Source organism: Tenrec ecaudatus, chromosome 3, assembly GCF_050624435.1.
Source record: "Tenrec ecaudatus isolate mTenEca1 chromosome 3, mTenEca1.hap1, whole genome shotgun sequence".
Classification (NCBI taxonomy): Eukaryota; Metazoa; Chordata; class Mammalia; order Afrosoricida; family Tenrecidae; genus Tenrec; species Tenrec ecaudatus.
In genome coordinates, this window is record NC_134532.1 from 63,847,346 (window position 1) to 63,875,233 (window position 27,888).

Genomic DNA, 27,888 nt, shown 5'->3' on the forward strand with positions numbered 1-27,888 from the left:
ACTTGAGTCTATTTCAGTGCTGCTGCTTGACTGTGATTGAACTTGTTCGAAGCCCTGACACATTCTTAAAGACACAGCTACCAGTGGATCTAATTCATAGCCTGGGGTCTGTGTGTGTGTGTGTGTGTGTGTGTGTGTGTGTGTGTGTGTATCTTTTTTCCTTTTCTTAGGTATAGGGTAAGAGATGAAAAGGATCAGGTTTATTTGGTTACGTTTTTGAGCTGGAGTGGAAAAGGAGGGGGTCTAAAAGAAGCTAGAGCTGATGGTTTCAGAGTTCATGCTCCTGGTTGTCTCTATCTAATGTGGCTGTTATTTTTTACCTCGTGGAGCTGTGGCTAAGGCGGCTGTCTGCAGTGGGAAATAATAACCGAACAGTGCCTCTTGTGATTATGTAACACCTTGCAGTTACTTTTAAAAAATCATAAAAACCACGATCTTTTTCTGCAGTATACTTCGTATGTTGCAAGGGTTTTGCAGACTCTGAGCCTACCATGGGTTGGCTTGATGTTTAATCGTGTATGCCATAGGAGTATTTGTGTTATTTATGTGGGTGCTACTTGTGAAAAAATATTTAAGATGATTGTGATAGTTATATAATCCTTTGTCAATTTGAGAGGATTAAGAGCGAAGTGGCAGAGTCTAGCCTGTCAATCAGGTTATAAAGCCAATGAGGCCTCTGTGAGGGTATGACCTGTTCTGAGGATTCTGGGAACTCCTATATTCCTTCTGGGAGGTGGGAGATACTCTCCCTATGCTCACTCCCTCGGAGACATTGCAGCTGATAAGATACATGGAACTACTCTAGTTCCCTGGTCTAGATAAGCCACGTGGAGACCCCTGCCAGCGCTGAGATGCTTTACAACACCACTGGGTCCACAAGACCTCCCACCCACTGGCCTGTGGTCTTCCTGCATTTGGTGTCATTGCATGTGTTTCATGAGTCTGAAGAGGACTTTTGGATTGGTATCAGATGTGTGGACTAATATTGGGCTTGATCCGGACTGGGCTGGGATGTTTTCTTAATATTCAACTGCTCTTGTAGATAAAGCTTTTTCTTCTACACACATATGAGTGACTGAATTTATTTCTTGAGTCTACCCGAACTCACACAATAATTTTAGATTCATATGCACTTGTACAAAGAAATATGAACAGATCCCATATACCCTGTGCTCCGTTTCTCCCAATGGAATATCTTGCAATTCTTCAATATAAGATTTGACATTGATACAGCCAAGATACAGACTATCCTTATCACCACAAGGGCTCTTCACTTTGCTTTTCTGTCGTCAAACCCACTTCCCTCCTGTCCTTGCTGCCTTCTTGTCCTCCAGCAACCAGTAAATCTGTTTGTCACTTTCATACATTATTCAGTTCAATCATTTTATATAATGGACTCATTGTATATAACTTGTTTCACCCCCGCCAGTACAATTGTATGGAGATTCATCTCCATTGTTGTTGTGTTTATCAGTAGGCCTTTCCTTTTCATTGTTGAGTAGTATTCCATGGTATAGATGGGCCACAGTTTAACCATTTATCCTCTGAAGTACATCTGGATGTTTGCACCTATTGGCATTATGAATAAAGTTTCTTTAAATATTTTTAAATGCAGGTTTTTGTGAACTTAAATTTTATTTCTCTGGCACATTGTAAGAGCTATTGCTAACCCATATGATAGCCGCATGTCTAACTTTCTAAGTGACTACCAGACTGTATTCCAGAGTTGTTATACTATTTTATATTCCTGCCAGCAGCATGGATTGTTTTTAATGTTGTCACAGTTGTGTTATTGTTGGGTGCTGTGGGCATTACATAATCTGCTGTCGACTTGCGAAGGGGTGGAGTCTAGCCTGTCAATCAGATCGCAGCTTGATAATCTCATTTGGAGGCTCCATGGAGTTAAAAAACTCACTGGAGGCCAGATACATCCAGAATTTTGCTTTGTCTTCCTGCTGACAAGATACATGGAGCCAAGCTAGAGCCCTGGAGCTGGAGGAGCCACGTGGAGACTCCTGCCACCGTTGAGATACTTCCACTGCCACTGGATCCACACACTGGCCTGTGATCTTCCTGCATTTGGTGTCATTGATTTTATGTGTTGCGTGGGTCTGAAGAGGAATTTATAGATTGGTATCGGACATATGGACAAATTTCGGACTTAGGTACTTGATCTGGACTAGGTGTGGGGTGTTTTTTTTCAATATACAATTGCTCTTTTATATAAAGGTCTTTCTTATCTACACATGAGTGTCTATGAATTTGTTTCTCTAGTCATCCATGACTAACACAGGTGACCTCATGGGACAGAGTAGAGTACCCCCAAGGGTTTTCTTGGCTTCCATATATGTATAGAAGCAGATGACCAGGTCATTCCTCTCTCTCCTGAAGAGCTGCTGGAGAGATAAGACTTGCTAACCTTTTGGTTAGTAGCCAGATGCTTAGCTGTTGAACCAGGAAGTCTCCTTGTCACTAGTTGGCTATTCTGATAGCTTTCTAGTTATATTATGCATTTCCCTAATGGCTGGCGATTGGACATCCTTAACTTTACATGGACATCCTTAGCTTTACGTGTGCTTATTTGCTCTTTGTATATTCTTTTCAGTGAAATGTCTGTTCCTGTCTTTTGGACATTTTCTTACTGGTTTGTTTGCTTTTGTACTTTTTGAGGTTTAAGAATTCTTTATATTTTAAATACCTACCTACCTTCCAGTTCCCATCAGGCTGATTCTGGCTCAGAACTAGCCCATATTTGTCAGAGGAGGCCTGAGCTTCAGAGGCCTTTACGGAGTAGATGGCCAAGCCTTCAGCGGCACCTCTAGGGGAACTTGAAATTCTAACCCTTTGCTTTAATAGATTGCAGGGGCTCCTTTATTGGAAATGTAATGGAACTATTTCTCTTAGTCTCTAGCTGTCTTTTCATACTCCCAACAATGTCTTTCAGAGAACAAAGTTTAAATTTTGATGAACTCTTTGCATCATCCTAAATCCTGAGGGTTTTCTCATATACTTTTTTCCTAAAAGCTTCATAGCTTTATTTTACACATAAGTCCATATGTATTTTGAGTAGTTTTTGTATGAGGTGAAAGATTTAGGCCAAGGTTGATTTTTTTTAAGCTCATGTATGTGGAATTGCTCTAGCACCATTTGTTGAAAAGACACCGCACTCTTATTTTTGTGTGGGTCTGTGTTGGGGTTTGAGACCATGTTCCAGTGCTTTATGTGTCTGTTGTTAGCTGCCATCCGCTCTGGCCTATGGCTGCCTTATGTTGTCCATACATGCGCTGTCTTAGGCTCACTGATAGGTTTGGCCCCATTGTTGCAATTTACTGTCTCAGTCCATGTCATTGAGGGGCCCCCTCGTTTTTCTGCTGACCCTCTGCGCTACAGACATGATATTCTTTTCTAGTCATCAGTCTTTCCCGATGTTGTATCCCAAAGTAAGCAAATTAAATAAGTAAGCAAATTAAGTAAGCAAATACTTTTAAGACATTTTCTGGTTATAATTCTAAGACTAGTTTGTTCTTTCTACTGGTATTCTATGGATTATGCAGTATTCTTCATCAGTACCTCAAGAGCTGTTGCGAGGTGCTATTGAGTTGGCTCCAACCCATAGCAACCCTAACTACAGCAGAGTGAAACTGCCCAGTGCTCTGCCATCCTCCCAGTAACTGTTATTTTGAGCCCATTCTTGCAGTAACGTGTCAGTGTATCTTGTTGAGGGTCTTCCTCTTTTTGGCTGGTCCTCTAATAAGCTCGATGTCCTTTTCCCCCTGAATATCTTTAATACCTTTTTAAAATGACTGTACGAAAAGCATCCCCTCCCCTCTTTGTTTTCTCCACCCCAGAGGTCTGCTGTGGTGTTCTTCCAGGAGGTCTGGGATGACTGGGCATGGTGCCCACAGGCTGAGCTCTTTGATCCAGGTCCTTTCGGGCTTCGAGACACACCTAGACCCCGTTAGGCTGGGGCAAGGAGGTTCCAGTTCACATCCATTCTTCGGTGGAGTTAGGTGCATTGTAGGAATGGGACACCCAGTACTCACGCTTGTTCTCACTGCCTGATCAGTAGCAAGAGAGCAGTGCACCTCCAAGGAGGACCAGATCAGATCCTGCCCAGCCAATAAAGAGAGCAGGTCCAAGCTCCAACCTAATATTGAAGGGGACTAGGGGGTTGTAAAAGTCAGACAATCTGGCCATACCAGGAGCAAGCTACCAAGGCAAGCAGATCTGCCACAATGAAAACGATGCCTCTGGTTATGGCTCTGTGGTTTGTGGGCCTTCTTCATTTTATCATCTTCTCATCCACCCATCGTGGCCATGAACATGGCCCAGAAGCTCAGCACCAGCGATAGGACCATTAGAGCCCCAGTGGCCTGCAGCTTATCAAGCCAGTGTGCTACATTATGCAGTTCATCCATAGCCCCTTGTAGGTGGCCTGAGCCGTGATGATGTTATCCTCGCCAGCGAATGACTTAGCTGCCATTGTGGGAGAGTGGTGCAGGCTACCAGGCCTACCCTGTCCTTCAGGAGCCCAGCAACTGCAGGGCTGAATTGGCTATCTCCACCCTCAGAATAGACTGGGCTCCAAAAGGGTGACCCTACAGTAAACCAAAACTTGGGATGGGAAGACAGTTCCATACAAAGAGAAGTTGGAATAGTTTCAGCCAAAGAAATTAAAAATGTTTTTAGTTGACATCTGCTGATCTTTTTTTTTAAAAAATGTTTTATTAGGGGCTCATACAACTCTTATCACAGTCCATACATATACATACATCAATTGTATAAAGCATATCTGTACATTCTTTGCCCTAATCATTTTCTTTCTTTTTTTTTTCCTTTTCTTTTTTTACATTTTATTAGGGACTCATACAACTCTTTTTTTTTAACAATTTATTGGGGCTCATACAATTCTTATCACAGTTCATACATATACATACATCAATTGTATAAAGCACATCTGTACAGTCTTTGCCCTAATCATTTTTTCTCCTCTTTTCTTTTTTTACATTTTATTAGGGACTCATACAACTCTTATCACCATCCATACATATACATACATCAATTGTATAAAGCACATCCATACATTCCCTGCCCCAATCATTCTCAAGGCACTTGCTCTCCACTTAAGCCCCTCGCATCAGGTCCTCTTTTTTTTCCCCTCCCTCCCCTTTCCCCCCTCCCTCATGTGCCCTTGGTAATTTATACATCGTTATTTTGTCATATCTTGCCCTATCCGGAGTCTCCCTTACCCCCTTCTCTAGGGACTCATACAACTCTTATCACAATCCATACATAAACAAACATCAATTGTATAAAGCACATCCATACATTCCCCGCCCCAATCATTCTCAAAGCATTTGCTCTCCACTTAAGCCCTTTGCATCAGGTCCTCTTTTTTCCCTCCCTCCCCGCTCCCCCCTCCCTCATGTGCCCTTTGTAATTTATACATCGTTATTTTGTCATATCTTGCTCTATCCGGAGTCTCCCTCCCCCCCCTTCTCTGCTGTCCCTCTCCCAGGGAGGAGGTCACATGTGGATCCCTGTAATCTGCTGATCTTCTTACCACGTAACGTGAAAACAAATTGACCCGATGTCCTTTTCTAGGGAGTGGTCTCTCCTGATAAAATGTTCAAAATACAAGAGACAAAGTCTTAAAGCGGTTGCTTATGCAAATGTGGTGAAGAAAGCTGATGGTGCCCAGCTATCAAAAGATAGAGCATCTGGGGTCTTAAAGGCTTGAAGGTAAACAAATCTTTTGTTGCCATCTAGCTGAGAGACAAAGCCCACATAGAAGAAACACACCAGTCCGTGTGATCATGAGGTGTCGATAGGATCAGGTATTGGGCACCAAAGAACAAAAAATCATATCATTGTGAATGAGGGGAAGTGTGGAGTGGAGACCCATAGCCCATCTGTAGGCAACTGGACATCCCCTTACGGAAGGATCACGGGGAGGAGATGAGCCAGTCAGGATGCAGTATAGCAATGATGAAACATACAACTTTCTTTAGTTCTTTAATGCTTCCTCCCCCGCCTCCCTATCATGATCCCAATTCTACCTTACAAATCCGGCTAGACCAAAGGATGTACATTGGTACAGATAGGAACTGGAAACACAGGGAATCCAGGACAGGTGATTCCTTCAGAGCCAGTGGTGAAAGTGGTGATACTGGGAGGGTGGAGGGAAGGTGAGGGAGAAAGGGCAACCAATTACAAGGATCTACATATAACCTCCTCTCTGGAGGATGGGCAAAAGAAAAGTGGGTGAAAGGAGACATCGGCCATGGTAAAATATGATAAAATAATAATAATTTTTAAATTATCAAGGGTTCATGAGGGACGGGGAGAGAGGGAGGAAGGGGGAAAATGAGGTGATATCAAGGACTCAAGCAGAAAGCAAGTGTTTTGAGAATGATGGCAACAAATGTACAAATGTGCTTGACATGATGGATGCATGTATGGATTGTGGTAAGAGTTTTATGAGCTCCCAATAAAGTGATTAAATAAAAAGTCTTATTATTCTTGCCTCAAAGGGCCATCCTGGCAACATTTCCTCCAGGCAGATTTTTTTTTTTTTTGTACTTCTGGAAGTCCATGGTATATTCAGTATTCTTTGCTAATACTATGATCAAATATATCAATTCTTGGGTTTTTCTATTTCCAATCATCAGAATTATCCACACATCTTGATTGTATGCTAGATCACTTACATACTATAGAGGTTGGTGGAGTCCTTCCATTTCTTTATCATTGGCTTTAGTGGTTAGTGTGTAAATTTGAGTAATACTTGTGTTATCTGATTTTCTTTTTTTTAGTTTCACTTTTTTGTGTGTTACCTGATTTTCATTGTAAGCATAAATATATTGTCCTATCCCTGAAAGCATTGCCCTTCAAGATCGATCTTGAAATGACTGTTTGGCGACGAATTTGATGCCCTTCTTGACTTTGTCATTCCTGGAATATGTGATGGACTGACTCTGAGTGGCCGACATTTGTCCGTTCCGTCTCACTGATGTCCGACGGTGTGGACTGGTGTCTTCTATTTCCCTTTAGATGACTCCATGTCATGCTAGATGGTTTCTCCTTCAGGCATTTCATGTTATTATAAATGGAAGTCTGCAACTGTTTTTTCCCTCTCATTTTGAGTCATACTCCTTTATTAAAGAAGGTCCACATCATTAAGGTTGACCATACTGTGAGGAGGCAGCCATTCCTTAGTCGGATTTTGAACGCCTGTCAACCAGAAGCGCTCCTATGTAACATTATTATTAAGACACTGTTTGCTGCTGTTCTTAAGGGTTTCGTATTGTGTCATATTCTTGAGAAGTGGACTGCCTCTTCATTCTTCCTAGTCACTTCTTTCTTTGGAAGCACCACTATGCACAATGTTCTCTTTATTTTCAATGAAGTACATGTCTTCTGCAGATGAGAACACTGAGAAAGTTGAACAAAACATCATATTATATGAGTTGGTACCAAGATATATGACAGGCTTTAAAAGATTTGTGGGAAAATGAAATAGAAAGATAATGAAAATTTCCCACATTTTCTTGAAGTCTCTGTGTGTGGGTGGATGTGGGGGTAGTGAGTTATTTTAATGTGACTCTTCTAGGCACAGCCTAATGCCCACCAAACGACCTTTCCCAGCATTGGTCTGGAAGGAGGTGGGTGAAGATACTGGTAGGAAACACCTGTGAGTAATTGTGAAAGGGATTCCGGGGAGTGGCTTGCTACTGTGTATACAAGGAGCCCTCTAGGAAACGGGAGGAGGGATCTCATTACCAGCGAGAATCAGGAGAGAAGCAGGATCTCTGGACCCGAGATTCCTGCACAGTGAGTGAATCTCCTGGATCCACAACCACCACAACAGCAGGGGAACAGCTGCAGAACAGGAGCCAGAGCCTAGAACAGTGATGGGCGTCTTAACCCACAGAGCAAGTAAACCTGAATGCTTTTGTGCAGGAGGCTGGGTTGTGAGATGGGCGCCTCTACATACTTAACGGGAGAAGCTGGGGCCACATAAGTGGAGCTGAGTGCCTGGGTGTGAGGCTTAGTTCAGTGAGTTGGGCTTGCTGACCCACGGGACTTGAGCTGAGTGCCTTTGGCGTCTGAGGCTTCCAGAGGAGTGGTATGTCCACTAGGCATTTTTTAGCAGACCCGAAAGAACTCTTAACATGTCTTGGTAAACAACTGTGCTGAACATTTCTCATTGGAATTACAACCTGTTTACTTCCTTAATAATCCTTTAGTCATGAATTTTTTTCTGTAAGTTCTATGTAGTCATTGTAATCGATATTAAATCCTAGAGGTAAATTTGAGAAAATTGAGACAACATATTGGATCTGGTGTGTGTTTCGACTGGCTCATTTCACTTAGCAATAGATATTTTAAGTTTCTCTTATTTTTTTTAATAGTTTGGTAGTTCACTTCTTACCACCAAATAATATTCCATTGTATGGATCTTTATTCATTCACTTATTGAAAAATATTTTGATTGCTAAGCTGAACCTGAATTTCGTGTACATTTAGTTTAAATGTGTCTCTTTCCAACAATACAATTGTACTTTGTCCTGTACATTATGTTCAGCAATTTAAAAAACTGTTTATCTTCAACAATTTGACATGTTGGGTCACTGAACAAATTAAGGGTTGTATTTTTCTCTGTTAATGAGTTTAGAGATAAGCAACTACTGGCACTAGTGATTCTGCTTAATGATGCTTTAAGATTTAGGTACTTACTATTTTTTTCCTCCTGCCGTTGTTGCTGCATTGGCTTTTCATCTCCTGCTGAGCGTGTTACACTCAGAATAGAGTGGTTGGTCCTCCGAAGGGAGTGAGCTATTGAAATACTCACATGCTTTTATATGTAAGGTTAATATAGTTAATTATTATGGCATCTTATTTTTGCACCAAGAAATAAACACTTACTCTTCAACTGGCTCTGAGGAAGACCTGCTGAGTTAGCTATTCGGCATTCTCTTTCATCTTATTCAATAGAAGCATTCTGAACTATTGAAACCCTGGCTCAACCAACTTACCTCAGGACTTTTGGCAACTTACTCATGCTTCAGGTTTTCATTTCAAGTGGGGATAAAGAAAGCATGGTTGTTATGAGACGTAATCAAATACGGTAATACAGCATATTGAATATGGTAATTGGTAATGTGCTTAGCACAGCTCAGAATATTCACTCAATATGTATATTTTTTATTGTTTTGTATATATAAAATAGGAGTGCACAGAGTACAAAAGATTTCCCTGTGAATTTTTGGCATTGATTTGTGAATGTATTAGTCATCTGTAGCTGTGTAACAAGTACCATCAGCCCCCCAATTAGCAACTTAAACTAATGTTAAACATCAGCTCAGTTTCTGTGTATGGAGAATTTGGTTAGAGCTTGGCTGGACACTTGAGGGTCAGGATCTCTAACTGGGTTACAGTTGAGATGTTGGCTGGAATTGCCCTCATCTGGAGGCTTGACTGGGGCTGAGGATTCATTTCAAAGGGGCCTAACATGATTGACAAGGCAGTACTAGCTATTGCAGTAGTTCCTTTGCAAATAGACCTCTTGAGAATCCCTAAGAGCTGCTTGAATAACTTCACTATACGAACTGACTTCAAGAAGTTCATGGAAAAATTTCATTAGCTTTTAATTTCATTTTCCCACAGAAGTTTTGAAGCCTCCTTATATGGTGGCCAACTTTCCTCAGATCCAGGTGTACAAATGCCAGATCCACTAAGTCCATTCTTTTTTGTGTACTTTTTATTGGAATTTGATGTGCATATATGTGTATATCGTCCATGAATGCACCATATGATTACTTTAAAGTTGATATAAAATTGGGAGCCGTGACCCTGGCAGTACTACATAACTTTGTGTTGCCACAATCATTGGAATTACTGGTGCCAGGCTACGTGTAAGACTGGAGGGTCATGACAGCTGGAGTAATTGACTTACTGATTCCCAACACATATAGCTTATTGGGATGACTTGGTCATAATTACTACATATGGCATAATCACTGCCAAATGAGTTGTCAATACTTTTTAATGTGACCTCCTATTCTTCTGGCTCGCGACAACCACTAATCTTGTTTCTGTTCCTGTGCGTTTGCCTTTTCCAGAATATCCTATGAATGGAATCATAGACAATGTGGCCCTTACTAGTTGGGTTCTTAGGATATGTTTTGAAATTTATTCATGTATAAGTAATTTGCTCCTTATTGTGCCCCACAGCTTGTCTCCCTCTACCTAGTGAGATGGACATTTGGTTTGTTGCTTTTTTGAAGATCGAATATTAATCACAAACCTATTCTTACAATAAGAAAACACATGGTTGATCTATCTAATGAAGATTCTGGGGGAGAATAAGATGAACAGTCTCTGGGTCATTGTCTGGTTTGCTAATAGTTCTTGAGTGTTAACATGACAGTTCATGACAGATATTCCTTTGAAGTTAATGTGCAACATTAAATGTAAACCTCAGGAAATACAGGGGCAGATAGCACTGTGCTGCTGTAGACCAGGGAGTAAGCGATTCACCAAGAACATAGATTGGGAGGAGTAGGCTCTGCTGTGGAGCTTTACTGGGTTTTTCCTCCAGCTCTTAGAAGAAGGTAAAAATATACATAAAAAAGATAGGAATGGCAAAAAAAAAAAGGTAGGAATGGCAATCTGTAACCAGATATTTATAGATAAGTTTTCTTCTATTTGTTAGAGATTTACGACAGCCTCAACTAGCATATATAATATTATGAGTTAAAACCAATTACCTAGATTCCAAGATGGCTACTCTTGGACTTGTTATTTCTACATCTTCCATAGTAGGAAGAACTTTGCAGAGAGGATATGCTCCTTCTTTGTAAGGCCAATAACCCGAAGATGCACTCATCACTGCCTGTCCTCATTGGCCAGAACTTGGTCACATGACTGGTCACAATAGATTCCAGCGAAGTTGGGAAGTGATGTTTTTTTCTCAAGTCCCATCTGCCAGCTAGAAACTTGTTTTGTGGAGAAATGAGAAATTGAGTCTGTGCTAAAGCATTGTAATTTCCCCTAGTTTTGCCTATTAATATATTCCTAGTGACTGTAACTTGTGCAGTGGATTCTTAGGGGAAATTTGGATATTCTGTGATTGACTCTTTAAAAAAGTTAATGCATATTTGAAGGATGCAAGCAAATAAAATCATCTTAATAGGTAAGTCCATAGAAAAAAAGGAATTTGTCATTAAAAAAAACCAGAAAAATATTTATTTGGAGCCAGAAGCTGCTGTTTTACTCAGCCCATTGTCTTTCCATTCTAAGTTGCCTTTAATCTCATTTGTGAGGAAAAATTTTGTATGTTCCCACTGAATGGTTCAGGAAAATAGGAATTTGCTTTGAAAGATGGAAAATTTTTGTGAGTTTTACAGTTTTTCCATTTTAATGTACCTTTTGAATAGGAAATAATTTTTTTGTCTCTGTCTTTTGATTTTTCTGAAAATACAAATGACTTAGGCATAGTGACATATTGCAAATTAAAAGTATTTTATTAATATACTTTTGATTAGAAAAATAACCATCATGTCAATTAAAGTCCTAATATAAAACTTATGAATGTTTCTTTGAATTCATTGAATAAAATTCTTTAACATTTCTATAACATTTTATATTAAACTATGACCTATGGAAAACATCTTTTAACTACCCTGGAGGTGGCTATAAAAATAGTTTATGAAGTTCAGGCCAAGACTAAAATATGTTGAAATGGAGAGTTTTGAAAAATGTTCTCTATGGCAAAGGAGACCAAATCATGCTAAAATGCAGAAAAAGACTATACATCAGTTTCTAGACAACATTATTCAAAAAAAATACAACCATAAAAAAGGTAATAAGATTACATTCTCACATTTCACGGCTAGTAAAGTGCATTAGGCTGCTCAGATATTCATAACTTACTGTGACATTTGGGAAGATTACATTTTGTAGTGCAGAGCCGTTACTACAGCTCAGATAATAACCAGCCAATGCCCAGACCTGGATTGTGATCCTTGTCATTGGAAACAAATTTGTGTTTTGAAGGTTGATCAGCTTCCAGTAACTATCAGAAAGGGTTAACATGACATACTGTAAACCCTGTGCATGTTTTTGAGATATACTAGTACATATATAAAACTTGCCATACATTTGTATGTACCAATTTATCTCATCAAATTTCTCCTTGAAAGGCATGTTTTACAATATTGAAAGCAAGGGAGAAATATTTAAACCACCTGTCTGGATTCCGCTCTCACAGTGTAAACTAAATTTAAACACTGGTGAAATATTTGGGGGTTTTGGAAAATTACTTTCAAAAATTAATTCTATAGCTTTTTGAAGGATGGCTACTGATGGTAATGTAGAAAGATCAAAGTGAAGGATTGATGTAAGTGATGTGAAGGTGAAGGTAAGGTTGCTTAAGTTAGTTGCAACTAGATTGTGACGCACTAGAAGGTGTTTAGTTTTTGGAGGAAATTTCTGAACTAGGAGGACCCTTTTCCAATTATGTTTTCTTATTTAAACGAAATACTATACTAAAGTCCGTGTGTGTGTGTGTGTGTGTGTGTGTATAGCTTCCCATTATATCCAAAGGAAAAATACACAAATATTGTTTCTTGCTTTTTAAAAAAATATTGCTGAAAAGTTTGTCTTCTCCTATGTATCTGAATACTCTTCAAAAAAATCTTTTCCCTTTTAACTTGACTTTCATCAAAGTTATTTATCTTAATATTTTTATCACATAGAATGCAATAGAATTACTTGTTTGAGAGCAGCAGAGATTTTTATTTTATTGCTTGAGCTATCTTTCTGGATCTTTGGAATTCTTTTATCTTGGAAGCTTCTCTTGTATGGAAGTAAACCCCAAGCCTTAATTAAAAACAAAACAAAAGCAAACAGAAAGCCCAACTGTTTGTTTTGATTTAGGTAAAGGTTTATGTTGCAGCCTACCAGTTTTACATTCAACAATTCATAGACATTTTTTTTCAATGCATCCATTTCAGCTCCCTCAGTGTACCGTGACTTATCCCAATTCCTGTATTTCCCGTTTCCACTCTCCTTGTATCCTAGCCCTCTGGGCTTTGTTTTTGGGTAAAGGTTGCCCTTTTGATCTTATGTGGTTGATTTTCTGACACAGTCTGAATTCAGTTCCAGCGTTGAAGACCGATGAAGGGCCATTGTCTTAGGGCCCCACCAGACTCTTTCTGATCAGTGAGCCTTCTCTCTCTTTTTTAATTTTGACATGTGTTGTACATTTTTCTCCCAGTCAACCCCGGATCTTCTAATGTGATCCTGTTCAGAGAATGATAGTAGTAGCCCGGCGCCATTTATTTAGTGCTTTTTGTCGCAGGTTTGTGGAGACTAATGTTTGATCGTGGAGACAAGTGTGGATCACACTTTAATTAAACTCTCCTTTCTCCTATATGGAGTGACAAATGGCGTTCTCAAATTATCCTCAAAAAAAATTTTTTTTTTTAGGAATTGAAGCAGACTTTTCTTATGTTGACAGTGATGGAAAATATCGTTCCCCAAATTAAACTTTTTTTCTTCATTTTTGCTTTCTGGAAAAGTTTTACTAGGGCCTTTTTTCCCTTGAAAATAATCTCACTGAGCAATAGAAACATAGCTAATTTTGAAAATAACTATTTTAATTAGTACACATTTCTTCCATTTCTATTTGTTATTTTTGAAAATTGGATTAGCTCTTCATGAATTCCTAATATATTTTCTCCATGAATGAAAGTTACTTTTCCTCATACTATTACATATTTGTATAAGCTACTATGATATTTCTCTTTTGAGAATTTTATACATTTTGTGGCTTCAATTCAACTTTCAATTCTCTTTATATTTCTGGAATTTATTTTAGCATATAATATGAGATATTCAACCTTGCTTTCAAAAATCATCATAATGTCAACTAATACTTGTATGTACAAATAAGTATTTGCTCTTGTTGTAAGGTGCTCTTGAACTTGCTCCGACTCAAAGGACCGTGCATACAATAAAACGAACCGTTGCTAGCCCCTGTTGCATTCTTACAATTGTGGCACTTTGAGTCTTGTTGTAGTCACTGTGTCACATGTAGGGTGTTTCTCTTTTTGCTAACCCTCTACTTTATGAAGCACGATGTCCTTTCCCAGGCACCGGTCTCTTCTGGTAACATGTACATAAGACCACACATCTCACCATGCTGACTTCTAAGGAGCTTTCTGATGGTATTTCTGCCAGATTTGTTTGTTCCCCTGGTACTTTATTATTGTACCTCATGGTACAGTATTTTTTTGCTGATACCACAATTTAAATGTATCAATTCTTCTCTAGTCCTGTCTGTTCTACCTTTCCTATACCTGAGGCCATTGCAATGTGATGGCGTGAGTCAGGCATTCCTTACTCCTCAAAGTGACATTTTTGTTTGGAAGCTTTGTTAGAGGTCTTGTGCAACAGGTTTGTCCTGTGCAGTACATTATTTGATTTCTTGACTCCTCCCAAGAGCATAGACTGTGTATCCCAGTCAAACGAAGTCCTTCACTGCAGTCTCTTCTCTCTGTTGTGATGTTGTCTGTTGTGCAGTTGTGAGGCGTTGGGTTTTCTTACATGGAGTAGTAATCCACACTGAAAGCCACTCTGTTCATCCTAGGGCTGCAAGCTCTCCTTGTTTTCAGCAACACGTGGTTGTGCCATCTGCATATTGATGACGGTTCTAAAATCCTGATGCTGCGTTCTTCTTGTAGTCCAGCTCCTGAGATGATTTGTTCAGCATGCAGATGGAATCCGTATTTAAAAGCATATAATCCTGACATAACGCCTTTCCCGAAACACCCCTACCCCCAATTAAGGGTGCTTCCGAGGGAAGTTAATAAGTTACACATGTATGTATGGATCAGTTAACAGTAAAGATATAGTCATGGGTCCACTTCAGTGCCTCAGTCAGCAGCCAAGTCTCTCTCTGGTCCTGAGCTTCTCAGCCACGATCCTGTGGCTTCTGCCTTTCAGGGTCTTCTTTACTGGTTTTGAACCAGACAGTGTCCTGTTGTTCTGTTCCAGTGACAGGTTCTACATGAGCATAAGGAAGCATTCTTTGAAATGCTATCCATAGTTTGTTACAGTCCTACAGTCAAATGCCTTTGCCTAGTCAGGAAAACACAAATAAATATCTTCCTTGTATTCTCTGTCTGGGGTAGCCAAGCACCATCAGGCATCAGTGATGGCATCCTTTATTTCATATCCTCTTCTGAATCTGGCTTGAATGTTTAGCAGCTCTTGGTCACCGCTGCAACTATTTAAAAATTATCTTCAGCAAAAATTTACTTAAATGCTGTGGTCATGAGTGTGGCTTCAGCCCCTTGGGCCCAGGCCCGTGCTCTCCTGCTCACCCTGGTCCTGCTGCTCTGGCCGTTGAGTTGCTTACCTGCTGATACCCACATAGCACAGTCCTGGGCTGTCTCCCCTTCTCAATAACTCAATTTGTGATCTATAATAGGGCCTTCTGGAAGCCAGTTTAAATAAATGGAACCCCCATTTTACTTACATGTGATATTAAAAATATTATCCAATAATTTCTACATTTGGTTGTGATGCCTTTCTTTGGAATGGGCACAACTAAGGATCTTTCAACTATCTTGGCATAGACCAATGAATGCTTCTTAGATTGCATCCATTTTTGGAAACATATCAATTGATATTAGGTCAGTCCATGGACTTCTGTATTTCACTTATGCCTTCCATGCAACTTGGACTTCTTGAAATAACATCCGTTCTTCTTCTTCTTTTTAAGTTTTATTGGCACTTATGCCACATATCACATAATTCAGTAGTTCTATTATTATCAAGAATTGTACAATCATCACATTCAATTTCAAAACATTTTCTGTTTCCCTCCATGATTAAATTGCCTTTAAAATGTTCTAGTGCTCACACCCCCTCCCACCTTCATTGTTTACTTCCGAACATCCCTCACTCCCGCCCTGTCCTACATCCCATACAAACCCATGCATCAGTTATCATCTCTGGGCATCCACTCCTGTGCTTCACTAACTAGTAAACCCAACAGAAACAATAAAGAACAAAAATGAAATGAAGTGGCAAGGCTAAAACAATAGTAATATAAAGATAAAAGTTCAAACAGTGAGTAAGATAAAATGACCAACATCAGTATATTAAAAGCCAGGGAAGAACTTCGTCTCATGGAATAAACAAGAGATCCTTGCACCTAAAACAAATTATGGTTGGGTCTAGAGCAGTGGTTCTCAACCGTACCTAATGCTGCGACTCTTTAATGCAGTTTCTCATGTTGTGATGAGCCCCCAACCATAAAATTATTTTCGTTGCTACCTCATAACTGTAATTTTGCTGCTGTTGTGAATTGGGCGGCCCCTGTGAAAGGGTCATTCGACCCCAAAAGGGTTCGTGACCTACAGGTTGAGAACCACTGGTCTAGAAGGTAGGTCAACTGTCCAAGTATCAAGTTTGATCCAGCATAATCAGGATTACAATGATGTATGTTTGATAGTAAGACTGTTCAAGACTTTTGCCTGTGGCTAAAAGGGATCAGCCAGTAGCTTAATCTGACTAGATATATGTGTTTGGGTTTTGGGCTTCGACTGCCCTCCACAGACTTCCACAAGCTGGGTGTTCACAAAAGTAGCTCTGCTACTTTTCCCTTCATCATATTTGAATTTTATTGTTAACATCTTTGGATCATGCGAGGTGGTGTGCTTCTTCCATGTGGTGGGCTTAACTGACTCCTCACTTTGATGGCTGTTTGTTTGAATACAAGCTTTTAAGACCGCAGACACTATTCCATGTGAGAGCGAGGCACCATCTGCTTTCTTCACCACACTTTGGTGTAGCGCCCTTATCTTCGGTGATCATTTCATGCACATGTGTAGGAGCAGGGCCACGTGATCAGAACTAACTTCATGGAGGGGGGCTGGAGTTCAATCCATCTGCTTCTCCCTGGGATATGCGTGACTCACTCAGGTTGGCTCTGGTGTTCATATGACGACAAATTCAAAACCTCATGAGACCAGCTACCCCAACAACAGCAACACACCACCTCGCAGACAGCAAAAGACAAGCAAACAAAAGCAAGCAAACTAACGGCAGGAAAACAAACCACTGTTGGTCATATGCTATCTCTTAAAGTAATTGGATGTCGATCTTTTTTTTTTTTTGGCACAGTGACTGTGTATTCATCTTCATTTGATTCTTAATGTATCATTCACTATTTTGCTCATAGAATCCTTTAGTATTTCAACTCAAAACGTGAGTTCTTTCAAATATGTTATATGCAGAATATGCTTCCTTTTGGTTTTTCTTTATGTCTTTGCACATTTCATTAAATTTTTTATTTGTCTTCTTTTGAAATTTTTTGAGCGGTTTTCATTCATTCATTTTAACTGCTCTGTGTTCAAGAGCAAATTTAGTTTCTTCTCGCATCTACTTTAGTCTTTTCTTTCAGTTCGTTCTTTTTTTTTTGTACTTAAGATTATGGTTTTTTTTTTTACATTTTATTAGGGGCTCATACAACTCATCACACTCCATACATATACATACATCAATTATATAAAGCACATCTGTACATTCTTTGCCCTAATCATTTTCAAAGCATTTGCTCTCCACTTAAGCCCTTTGCATCAGGTCCTCTTTTTTTCTCCCCTCCCTCCCCGCTACCCCCTCCCTCATGAGCCCTTGATAATTTATAGATTATTATTTTGTCATATCTTGCCCTATCCGGCGTCTCCTTTCACCCCCTTCTCTGTTGTCCGTCCCCCAGGGAGGAGGTCACATGTAGATCCTTGTAATCGGTTCCCCCTTTCCAACCCACTCACCCTCCACTCTCCCAGCATCGCCCCTCCTGAAGGTATCATCCACCCTGGATTCCCTGTGCCTCCAGCTCCCATATGCACCAGTGTACAACCTCAGCCCTATCCAGTCTTGCAAGGTAGAATTTGGATCATGGTAGTTGGGGGGGAGGACCAGTTCTTTCTTTTTAATGACCTTTTGTTTTCTCATGTATGATGTTCTTGATGTCATCTGTCTAGTGTGAGGTCACTAGTGTCCACTATGTTTGTGAGATGGTTTATAAATTTAAGTGGGAAATGTTCAAGGTTGTATTTTAGTTCTTATAGATTTGTTTTTATTTTGTTCGTCTTTGAAATGAATTTACATATGTGCAACTGAGTCTCTTCCACAGTCATCTACTGGCCTTGTTTTGGCTGATGATATGAGCTATTCCATTTGGTGAAATCCATGTATAAAGTCACCATTTATGTTGCTGGCAAAAGTTATTAGCAATGAAGAATTTGTTGGTCTTGCAAAATTCTGTCATTATTTTTACCTTTCTGACTGTTGCCAAAGTCTCATATTTTCCAACTAGGTATCCTTTATCTTATTTACAAGTTTTGCATTCCAGTCACCAGAAATTATTGATGCGCATGGATGGAGATTTTGATCAATTTCCAAGTGGTGAAGTTGTAAACATTTTCAGTTTCTTCACTGTTCCTACCATTTTTTGTTTAAATTTGAATAAAAGTTGTTGACTTGCCTTTTTTGTTGTTGTTGTATAGACATTATCCTGTCAGAGGCAGCCCTGCCCTTTAAGATAGATCCAGAAATGTTTTTTTTCTTCCCAGTGAATGCAATACCATTCCTCTTAAAATTGCCATTGTCAGCATAGTGAACTATGATTGTGGAACTCAAACTATCTTAACACCAGTCCATTTCAGCTCACTAACATGTAGGGTTTTGATGTGGATGCTTCACTTCATTTTGGTGACTGCCAAATGTTTTACATTCATATTTCAAATATTCTACATTCTGATTAATAATGCATATTTGCAGCTGTTTCTTCCCATTTTGAGTCATACCCCATCATAAATTAAGGAACTGAAGGTTTACTTCATCCACATCATTAAACTCCACTGCACTCTCTGGAGGTCACTTTTCCCCAGCCGTATTTTGAGTGTCTAATAACCCGAGGCGCTAACTTTCTGGCACTATCTCTGTGTTCTGCGATTCATAAAATTTTCAGTGACTTATCTCTTAGAAATAGCCCACCACCTTATTTTCCTGGTCTGTTCATAGTTTGGAGGCTCTGCTGCAATCTATTTACTGTGGGTGATTCTGCTGGCATCTGCTATACTGGTGAAAGAGCTTCCAGCATCATAGCAACACACAGGTTACCAAAGTACAAAAAACTGAGAGGCAAGTGTGGGGTATTTGTAGTTAACTAAATTATATGATGACATTAGTTGTAGGTTCTATTTTTATTGCACTGATAATTATCTCTGTAGTACAAAAGAGTTTTTTAAAAAATAATTTATTGGGGGCTCGCACAACTCTTGTCACAATTCATCCATCCATCCATGGTGTCAAGCACTTTTGTACATTTGTTGCCATCATCATTCTCAACAGATTGTTTTTCTACTTGAGCCCTTGGTATCACTTCCTCATTTCCCCTCAAGTACTATAGAATTTTGATAATTATGTTCTCCCAGTTGTTTAATGATTCTTTTCCCGTCTCCAGATATCTTTCTTTAAGGAATGTTCTTGGTTATTTTCATGCATTGAATTCCTATACTGAACGTCAAATCGCTTTCTCAAATCTTAATTAATTCACTAAGATTTTGAACGTTATTGTGCTGAATTTATAAGGTTAATTTCTGAGAAGTAAACAAGATTTAATACTCCTTTGTAGAATTATGGTATGTTTTTCATTGATCAGTACTATCCTTTCGGGATTGCTAAAAGATTGGCTTTTTCTTTAAAAGTCTTCTATGTTTTTTCTCCGGATTTTTAGGCATTTCATATTTATGACAGGAAAGTTTTTATTTTAGTTATTCAATGTTTAAAAACTTTCAATTTTAAGGTTTTTCTTTAAAATCTCCATCGATGTGCATCGATAATTTCTGGTTACTGGAATACCTATGTATTATAGGTATTTAGGAAATTTTATCATTAATGTATACTTTATGCTGTTACAAAATGACTTTTTGGCCTGAAATGACTGGCTCCTTATTATTTATATGCAGTGTGCTTTTTTTAAAAGATCATTTTATTGGGGACTCTTATAGCTCTTATAAGAATCCATACATCAGTTGTATCAAGCATATTTGTACATATACTGCCTTCATCATTTCCTAAACATTTACTTTCTATTTGAGCCATTGGTATCAGCTCTTCTGTTTTCCCTCCTCCCACTGCGTGAACCCTTAATAAATTATTTTTTAAATCATCTTATTGGGGGGAGGGGACTCCAGCAGCTCTGACAACACCCCATACATCTGTTGCATCAAGCACATTTGTACAGGTTGCCATCATTATTTTCTAGACATTTATTTTTTTCTTTTAATCATTTTATTGGGAGCTCATAGAACTCTTACCACAATCCATCCATCCATCCATCCATCCATCCATCCATCCATCCATCCATCCATCCATTGTGTCAAACACATTTGTACAGTGAGAAGCTGATACCAAGGGCTCAAGTAGAAAGAAAATGTTTTGAAAATTATGCAGTGTGCTTTTTCATGAGAAATAAGCTAATTATCTAGTCCAGAAACTGGAAGTATATAATGTTGACTGACATGAGTAGGGGAATGGCCCATTTCTGTTTTATCATCACTGTTCCACTATTTCTCTAGCATCTGGGACACAGAATGTATACTTTAAAATACCTAATACTCATCTGTGAACAATTGGGCATCCCCTCACAGAGGGGTCACAGGGAAGAGATGAACCAGTCAGGGTGCAGTATAGCACCGATGAAACACACAACTTTCCTCTAGTTCCTTGGTGCTTCCTTCCCTCCACTATCATGACCTCAATTCTGCCTTGCAGATTGGATTAGAGCAGATTATGCATACTGCTATAGATAAGACCCTGCAACATAGGGAATCCAGGATAGATAAACCCCTCAGGGCCAATAAGGAGAGTAGAGATACCAGGAGGATAGGGCAGGGTGGGGGGAGAAAAGGGGAAATTGATCACAAGGATCAACGGAGAACCTTGTCCAGGGGGATGAATAACGGAAAGTGAGTGAGGGGCAATGGGCGATGATGATGTAAGAGGTGGTAAAATTAATCTATAATTTATCAAGAGTTTGTGAGACAGGGCGGGTGGGGGAGGGAGGGGCAAGAAATGGGGAGCTGATATCAGGGGCTCAGTGGGAAGAGAATGCTTTGAAAATGATGATGGTGGCATATGTGCAAATGTACTTGACACACTGGAAAAATGTATGGTTTGTGATAAGAGATGTAAGAGCCCACAATAGAAGTATTAAAAAAAAAAAACCCGAGAAGCTGATACCAAGGGCTCAAGTAGAAAGAAAATGTTTTGAAAATTTAAATAGTTAAAGTTTATTGTGCCAACCTGGCCCATAAACACGTGGGTCAATTGAAGGTCAGAGAGATAAATGGCTCCATGAGCCTCACCTTTCTTGTTCTCGGGTCTCTTGCTTCATGATGGTCGAACCAGGGTGCAGCTGCCTTTGCCAGTTCCCTGCTTCAACTGGCAATGCTCACTTTCTGGAAGATATTCCTAAGGAGAAGCCACATGGACCTATCCCGATGCAGCCCTGGGTGCTGTAGCAGCCATGTGGAGAACCCTGTAAGTGCTGAGATGCTTACACGTTCACTGATTCAGCTTTCCTCCTGCAGTTGGCATCATTGAGTGTGTTTTGTGAGATGGAGGAGGACTTTGTGGATTGGTGTTGGACATATGGGTTAATGTTGGAATTGTGGGCTTGGGCAGCACTGGGTTGGGATGTTTTCTTGATGTACACACATAGGAGTTTCTGTGGATTTGTTTCTCTAAAGTACCCAGACTATCACAAAAATGATGATGGCAACAAATGTGCTGACACAGTGGATGGACAGATGGATTGTACGAGCCCCCCAATAAAATGTTTTGTTTTTTTTTTAAAGAAAAGAAATTTCACTCCACTTCAATGATATCCTAATAGGCCTCTGTGGGTAGTCTATAGAATTGATCAGTCATTCTAATATGGAAATTGAAAGAAGTATAGAGCTGATTTAGATCTTTGTTACAGGCAATGGTTTGTACGTGTTAGACGTTTTATATTTGTTTTGGTTGAAAGTTTTTTCATATTTATCTTCTCTGTCTTACTTTTTGCTATCTTACCTTGTGTGTATTTTTTGACCCAAACCATACTCACTGCTATTTAGTTGATGCCAACTCATAGTGATACTAGAGGACAAGGTAGAACTGGCCTTGTGAGTTTCTGAGACAGACTCCTTATGGAATTGGAAAGCCCCATCACCCTGGGGCTGGTGTGGAACTGCTGACCTTTAGCAGCCTGAGGAGTAACCACTGCTCCACCAGGGCTCCTTATATGTACCATATATACTAGAGTATAAGCCGACGCGAATATCAGTCAAGGCATCTAATTTTACCTGCATTAAAATGTGCTGAAAAACTTGACTTATACACGAGCATATACTGTATATTTTTTTGAAGTCTTAATTTTAGAATGGTGCTTTACAAAATATATCTATTAATGTAAAATCATATAACAAAATTAAGCATTTTAAGTGAATGGTACATTGGCATATAGTACACTTAGGCTGTGCTACATTTCCCTCCATCTAGTTGTAAAACATTTCCATTACTCCCAAGTAGATCTCTTACCCATTAACCTGTTTCTTTTCATTCCTCCCTCCCATCAGCCCCCACTGTGCATTTTGTCTTTGTGGATTTAATTTAGTTTAGCTGTTTTGTACAATAGAATCATATAATGTGTGATAGTTGGGCTTCTTCACTTAGCATAGTATTCTTGAGGTTTATCTACTTAGTATTATTCTCTCAGTATCGGATTACTTTTTATAGCCGAGTGCTATTTGATGGCATTGGTATACCACAGTAGTCTAACCATGTGTCAGTTGATGGTCATTTGGAGTGTTTTCACATCTTGGCTAGTGTGACTAGTGCTGCAATGAATATACATGAACCCGTTTTCTGTTCTAAATTTACAGCTATGATTGGATTTATGCTGTTATATGCAATTATGTATCTTTTTATTTGGAATAGTGGTAAACTCTTTTCTCAGCAGCTTTTAATGATCTTGTTACTTTTTTTCTTATTTTGGCTACCAATTGCCCACACTGCTGTGTGGTCCAGTCCTCTTGGTCTTTGGTGGCCTGTGGTTTAGGTGCTGGGCTGCTAACCACCAGGTTGACAGCTTACACCCACCACCAGCAGTTCTGGGGGAGCAAGGTGAAGCTGTCTGCTCCTGTAAAGATTTACCCTCCCAGAAACTGTATTTAGGGTCAGGAGGATTCAGAGCCACTTAGTAGCCGTGGGTTTTAATGGGCACCTGTGTTTTCATTTTCATTTCCTAGTAACTATTGATATTGAGCATCTGTTGGCCGTGCATATATCCTCTTAAATGTCTTTTCAAGTCCTTTGCCAATCTTTAAATTGGTTTGTCTTTTTGTTGTTGAAAAATTGGTCATTGTTTTTCTTTTTCTAAAAGTAAACCTTTTGGGGGGAATGGGATAGGTTCTTGTGGGGGATTGAGAAGAGTATCTGTCAAGTTCATCAATGCACTTGGCCTACTGCCCACTCTCCAGAGAAAATATTAACTCAGGTTTTTTCTGGCAGTTACAAACCTTTAGCCCATGATCCAGGGTAAAGTGTCAGTGTCCTCCTTTAGCAGCCCTCCCCTCCCTGGGTCCTCCCAGTATATCCCTCAGGATCTGTATAACCTACTTTGGGAAACACTGAGTTATATCATGTCAAAATAAAATTTATACATGCACTAATTGAAAAATAGTAATACATGTAATGTTTACATATTTTTTGCTTGCTTGTTTTTCCCCCTTGGAAGCTGGTTGGAGGGCAGTTTGATTTGGAAATGAACTTCATTATCCAAGAAGGCGAGAGCATCACCTGCATGGTGGACCTCTTGGAAAAGTGTGACATTACATGTCAAGCAGAAGTCTGGAGCATGTTCACGGCTATTCTGAAAAAGAGCATACGGAATCTTCAAGTCTGTACAGAAGTAGGCCTTGTGGAAAAAGTGCTTGGGAAAATCGAAAAAGTGGACAATATGATAGCAGGTATGTCTTTTCTATAATACCAGATATGTGAAGAAATAAAGCATGAATTTTAAGTGATGTGTATTTCTTATTTCATTCACCACAATTGTTTAGGCAGTATTTGAGCATCTACCATGTACCTGTCAATTTGGTGTCCAAACTCTTGAGTAAATGTAGTACATATGTCTAATCTTCATGACATAAAGATACCTTAATTAGTTTATTGCTGTCTTGTTTTCAGATCTCTTAGTGGACATGTTGGGGGTGCTGGCAAGTTACAATTTGACTGTTCGAGAACTAAAGCTCTTCTTCAGCAAGCTTCAAGGAGATAAAGGACAATGGGTAAAAATACTTCAATATTCTTTGCCATTAAAAACAATATTTATTTATTGTTAAATACTTTTATTGAGGCCTCTTACATTTCTTATCACAATCCATACATTCATCCAGTGTGTCAAGCACATTTTTACATATGTTGCCATCATCATTTTAAAAACATTTTCTTTCCTTTGAGCTCTTGGCATCAGCTCATTTTTTTCCCTTCCCTCCCCTGCCCTCCTACCCACATGAACCATTGATAAGTTATAGATTATTAATACTTACCTGGCAGGGGAGATACCATGATCACGGAGGTAGTTTTCCCGGGGCGAGGCTCACCCATTGCACTGCGGGTGTGCTGACCCCTGCGATCTCCCCAAATGTGGGAGACTCGACTGCATGATTTGTGATAGTGGGGGACTGTGTTTGCGCTCTTCCCTGGAAAAAAAAGTTATAGATTATTATTTTCATATCTTGCATCGTTCTGTGTCACCCTTCACCCACTTTTCTGTTGTCTGTCCCCCTGGTAGTGGGTTATATGTCGATCCTTGTGATTGATTCTCCCTTTCTCCTCCTACCTTCCCCTTAGCCCCTTGGTAGCTCTATTCTCATTGTTGGCCCTTAGGGAGTTATCTATCTCGGATTCCCTGTGTTGTGAGCTCTTGTTTGTAGCAGTGTGCATGCTCTGGTCTAATCCGATTTGTAAGGTAGAATTGAGGTCATGATAGTAGTGGGGGAGGAAGCATTAAAGAACTAGAGGAAAGTTGTGTGTTTCATCGATGCTATCCTGCACCCTGACTGGCTCGTCTCTTCCCTTGACCCTTCTTTAAGGGGATGTCCAGTTGTCTACAGATGGGCTTTGGGTCTCCATTCCTCATCCCCTCCACATTCACATTGGTATGATTTTGTTCTGGGCCTTATATTCCTGATACCTTATTCCATTGACACCTACTGATCACACAGGCTGGTGTGCTTCTTCCATGTGGGCTTTGTTGCTTCTCAACTAGATGGCCACTTGTTTATCTTTAAGCCTTTAAGACCCCAGATGCTATAGCTTTTGATAGTCTATCACCATCAGCTTTCTTCACCACATTTGCTATGCACCCATTTTGTCTTCAGCAGTCATGTCTGGAAGGTGAGCATTACAGATTGCCGGGTTATTAGAACAAAGTGTTCTTGCATTGAGGTAGTGCTTGAATAGAGAGAGGGCCAATGTCCATGTGCTACCTTAATACTTAACATATAAATATATGTATATAGATCTACTTCCTTATCTTTATATATAAATATATTTACATAAGTACATACCTGTATTTATACCTCTATAAATGTCCTTTGGAATGGCATGCTTTTAAAAAACTTCTTGTCTTATTTTTCTAACAGTTGTATTGGCATATAGTTCACATATCATACAAGCCAGTAATTCAGTCATCAAGAAGAGTTGTACTGCCATCACCACAATCACTTGTAGAACATTTTTGTCTGTCTTGTACTCATCAGGATTAACTCTTCATTTACCCGCAAGCCCCCCCTTGCCATATATACCCCCAAGGAACCATTAATCCAGTTACTATCTCCATAGATTTACTTATTCTCGATCTCTTACACAGAAAAACTTAAACAGAAAACCTAACAAGAATAAAAAATAAAATAGATAAAATCCTCAACTGAAAAGTAGAAAATATTAAAAATTACAACAAATTCAAAGGGATCATGCGAAAGATCGGATAGTAGGGTGCCACATTTTAATCTAACTGTATCCAAAACAATCCACTTCCCATTGTTTTCTGCGGGTTAGCATGCATGGTCCATGATAGAGGGAATTTCCCAGGGCCTAAATCCATGTGTATTTTCTCCTCCTTTAACAAACCAACCAACCCTGAAACAGCTTTAAAATGAATCTAAAGGGAGATCCAATGATAAGATACTACCCTCATGTAGGTGGCTGCTTATTTGAAAAACAGCCTTTACAACCACAGATGCTATTTTTTCGGGTACTATCTTGTTTTTGTCACCACACTTTATGGCACCCATGTCTTCTGTGATCTCTTTATGAGGTGGAGCAGTAAGCAAGATCATGTCATAAGAACTAATTTTTCTAAGATTGGGACCAGCATCTCAAGCCCAAAGTCCACTACTTCACCTATCGTTTATATGTATATATGTATGTGTGTGCATGTACATGTATATCTGGTTTACCTCAGAGACATCATTTTCCTTTAAAAAAAATCACTTTATTGGGGGCTCCTGCAGCTCTTATCACAGTCCGTCCATCCATCCATCCATTGTGTATGTCAGAGAATACTTTCAGTCGTCCCCCTGGGGCGTGTTGCCGTCAAGTCACTGTTGACCCACAGGGACCCCAGAGGTCAGGGTAGAATCACCCATGTGTTTTTTCACTGCATTCGGTTCCATTTTCAATACTCTTAATTTTCCTGCATTCTCATTTTCCTATCTTGGCTTAGAGTAATTGTTGATCTTTTAGTTTCATGTAGTTTTAACTTTTTAAAAAACAGAACACTGCATTCACAGGTACTATCCTGATAGTTTGGCTGTAGGTTTAAAGAGTCTCCCAGGAAAGTGTTTTCCGGGAGTTTTCCGGTCTCCATTGGTTCAGGAAAGCTGAACTTTTAAAGACTTTGACTTCTGAGTTTTTCTCCAAATATGTTAGAGTTCATTTATTGTGACCCTGTTTTGAATGATTTGTAGTGGTAACTTTACACCCTCTGATTTTTCTGGTCTCAGTGGATGAGACATGGTTCTTCTTATGCTGTAAGATGTGCAGAACTAATTTCTTCTCTGAGTTTTTGCTTTCTTTCATTGTTTTTTACTCCTGACAACTAGAGAACAATAGTTGTGTGTTCAGAATAGTAAATTTTTTTCTTTCTCTAAATTCTATTTGGTTCTTTTAAATGTTTTTTGTTTCTTTTTTCATTAAGTTCCTTTAAATCCTTTGGCTGTAATTCCCTAGCACACTCATTTGGTTTTAATTTTCCTGTTTACAAATTCTATAATCTCTGTAGTTTCCGTAGATATGTCAACTTTGCTCATACTAATGGGTCATATTTCCCTGCTTACGGGATTAGCTTAGCTCTATATGTAAGGGCAGCTTTTTAAGGATCTCTACCTAAAATGTTCCTAGTAGGAACTCAAACAGTTCTTGGCTGTGCAGTGCCTTTAGGAATTTTACAAAAAATCGACTCAATATTTTGACCCCCACCTTGTGTTTTTTCATTGGTATGCATGATTTGGTATGGAGGCAAAGATTCAGTGCTGATTTTTGTAGCTTCGCTGTATAATTCCTTCCTTAATATTCCAGGAAGCGTCTGGCCATTTTGGACTGCCTAGCTTTACTAAGTGTCAACTCTTGCTTTTGTAGTTGTGTGGCAATTGCTTCCAGCAGGAGTCTGGTATATTTTCCTTATTTCAGGGAACACAGTCCTGTAGTACTTATGATTCCATATCTGAAAATAATTTTATTTTATACACTTTG

At 39.4% G+C, this 27,888-nt stretch overlaps 1 protein-coding gene, 1 non-coding gene and 1 pseudogene across 3 annotated transcripts in view; 2 read left to right on the forward strand and 1 right to left on the reverse strand.

Moving 5' to 3' along the window:
* Nucleotides 1–27,888, forward strand: part of LRBA (LPS responsive beige-like anchor protein) — a 706,055-nt gene that overhangs the window by 73,165 nt on the left and 605,002 nt on the right. For both annotated transcript variants that reach the window (XM_075543710.1, XM_075543711.1), the window contains exons 3-4: nt 23,867–24,098; nt 24,319–24,419. In XM_075543710.1, coding sequence (XP_075399825.1) covers nt 23,867–24,098; nt 24,319–24,419 — 333 coding nt within the window. The remainder of the gene's footprint in view (nt 1–23,866; nt 24,099–24,318; nt 24,420–27,888) is intronic.
* Nucleotides 3,985–14,286, reverse strand: LOC142443060 (claudin-7 pseudogene; annotated as a pseudogene).
* LOC142444258 (U1 spliceosomal RNA) lies at nt 24,673–24,836 on the forward strand. Its single transcript, XR_012783902.1, has one exon. It is a non-coding gene; the product is annotated as a U1 spliceosomal RNA (small nuclear RNA).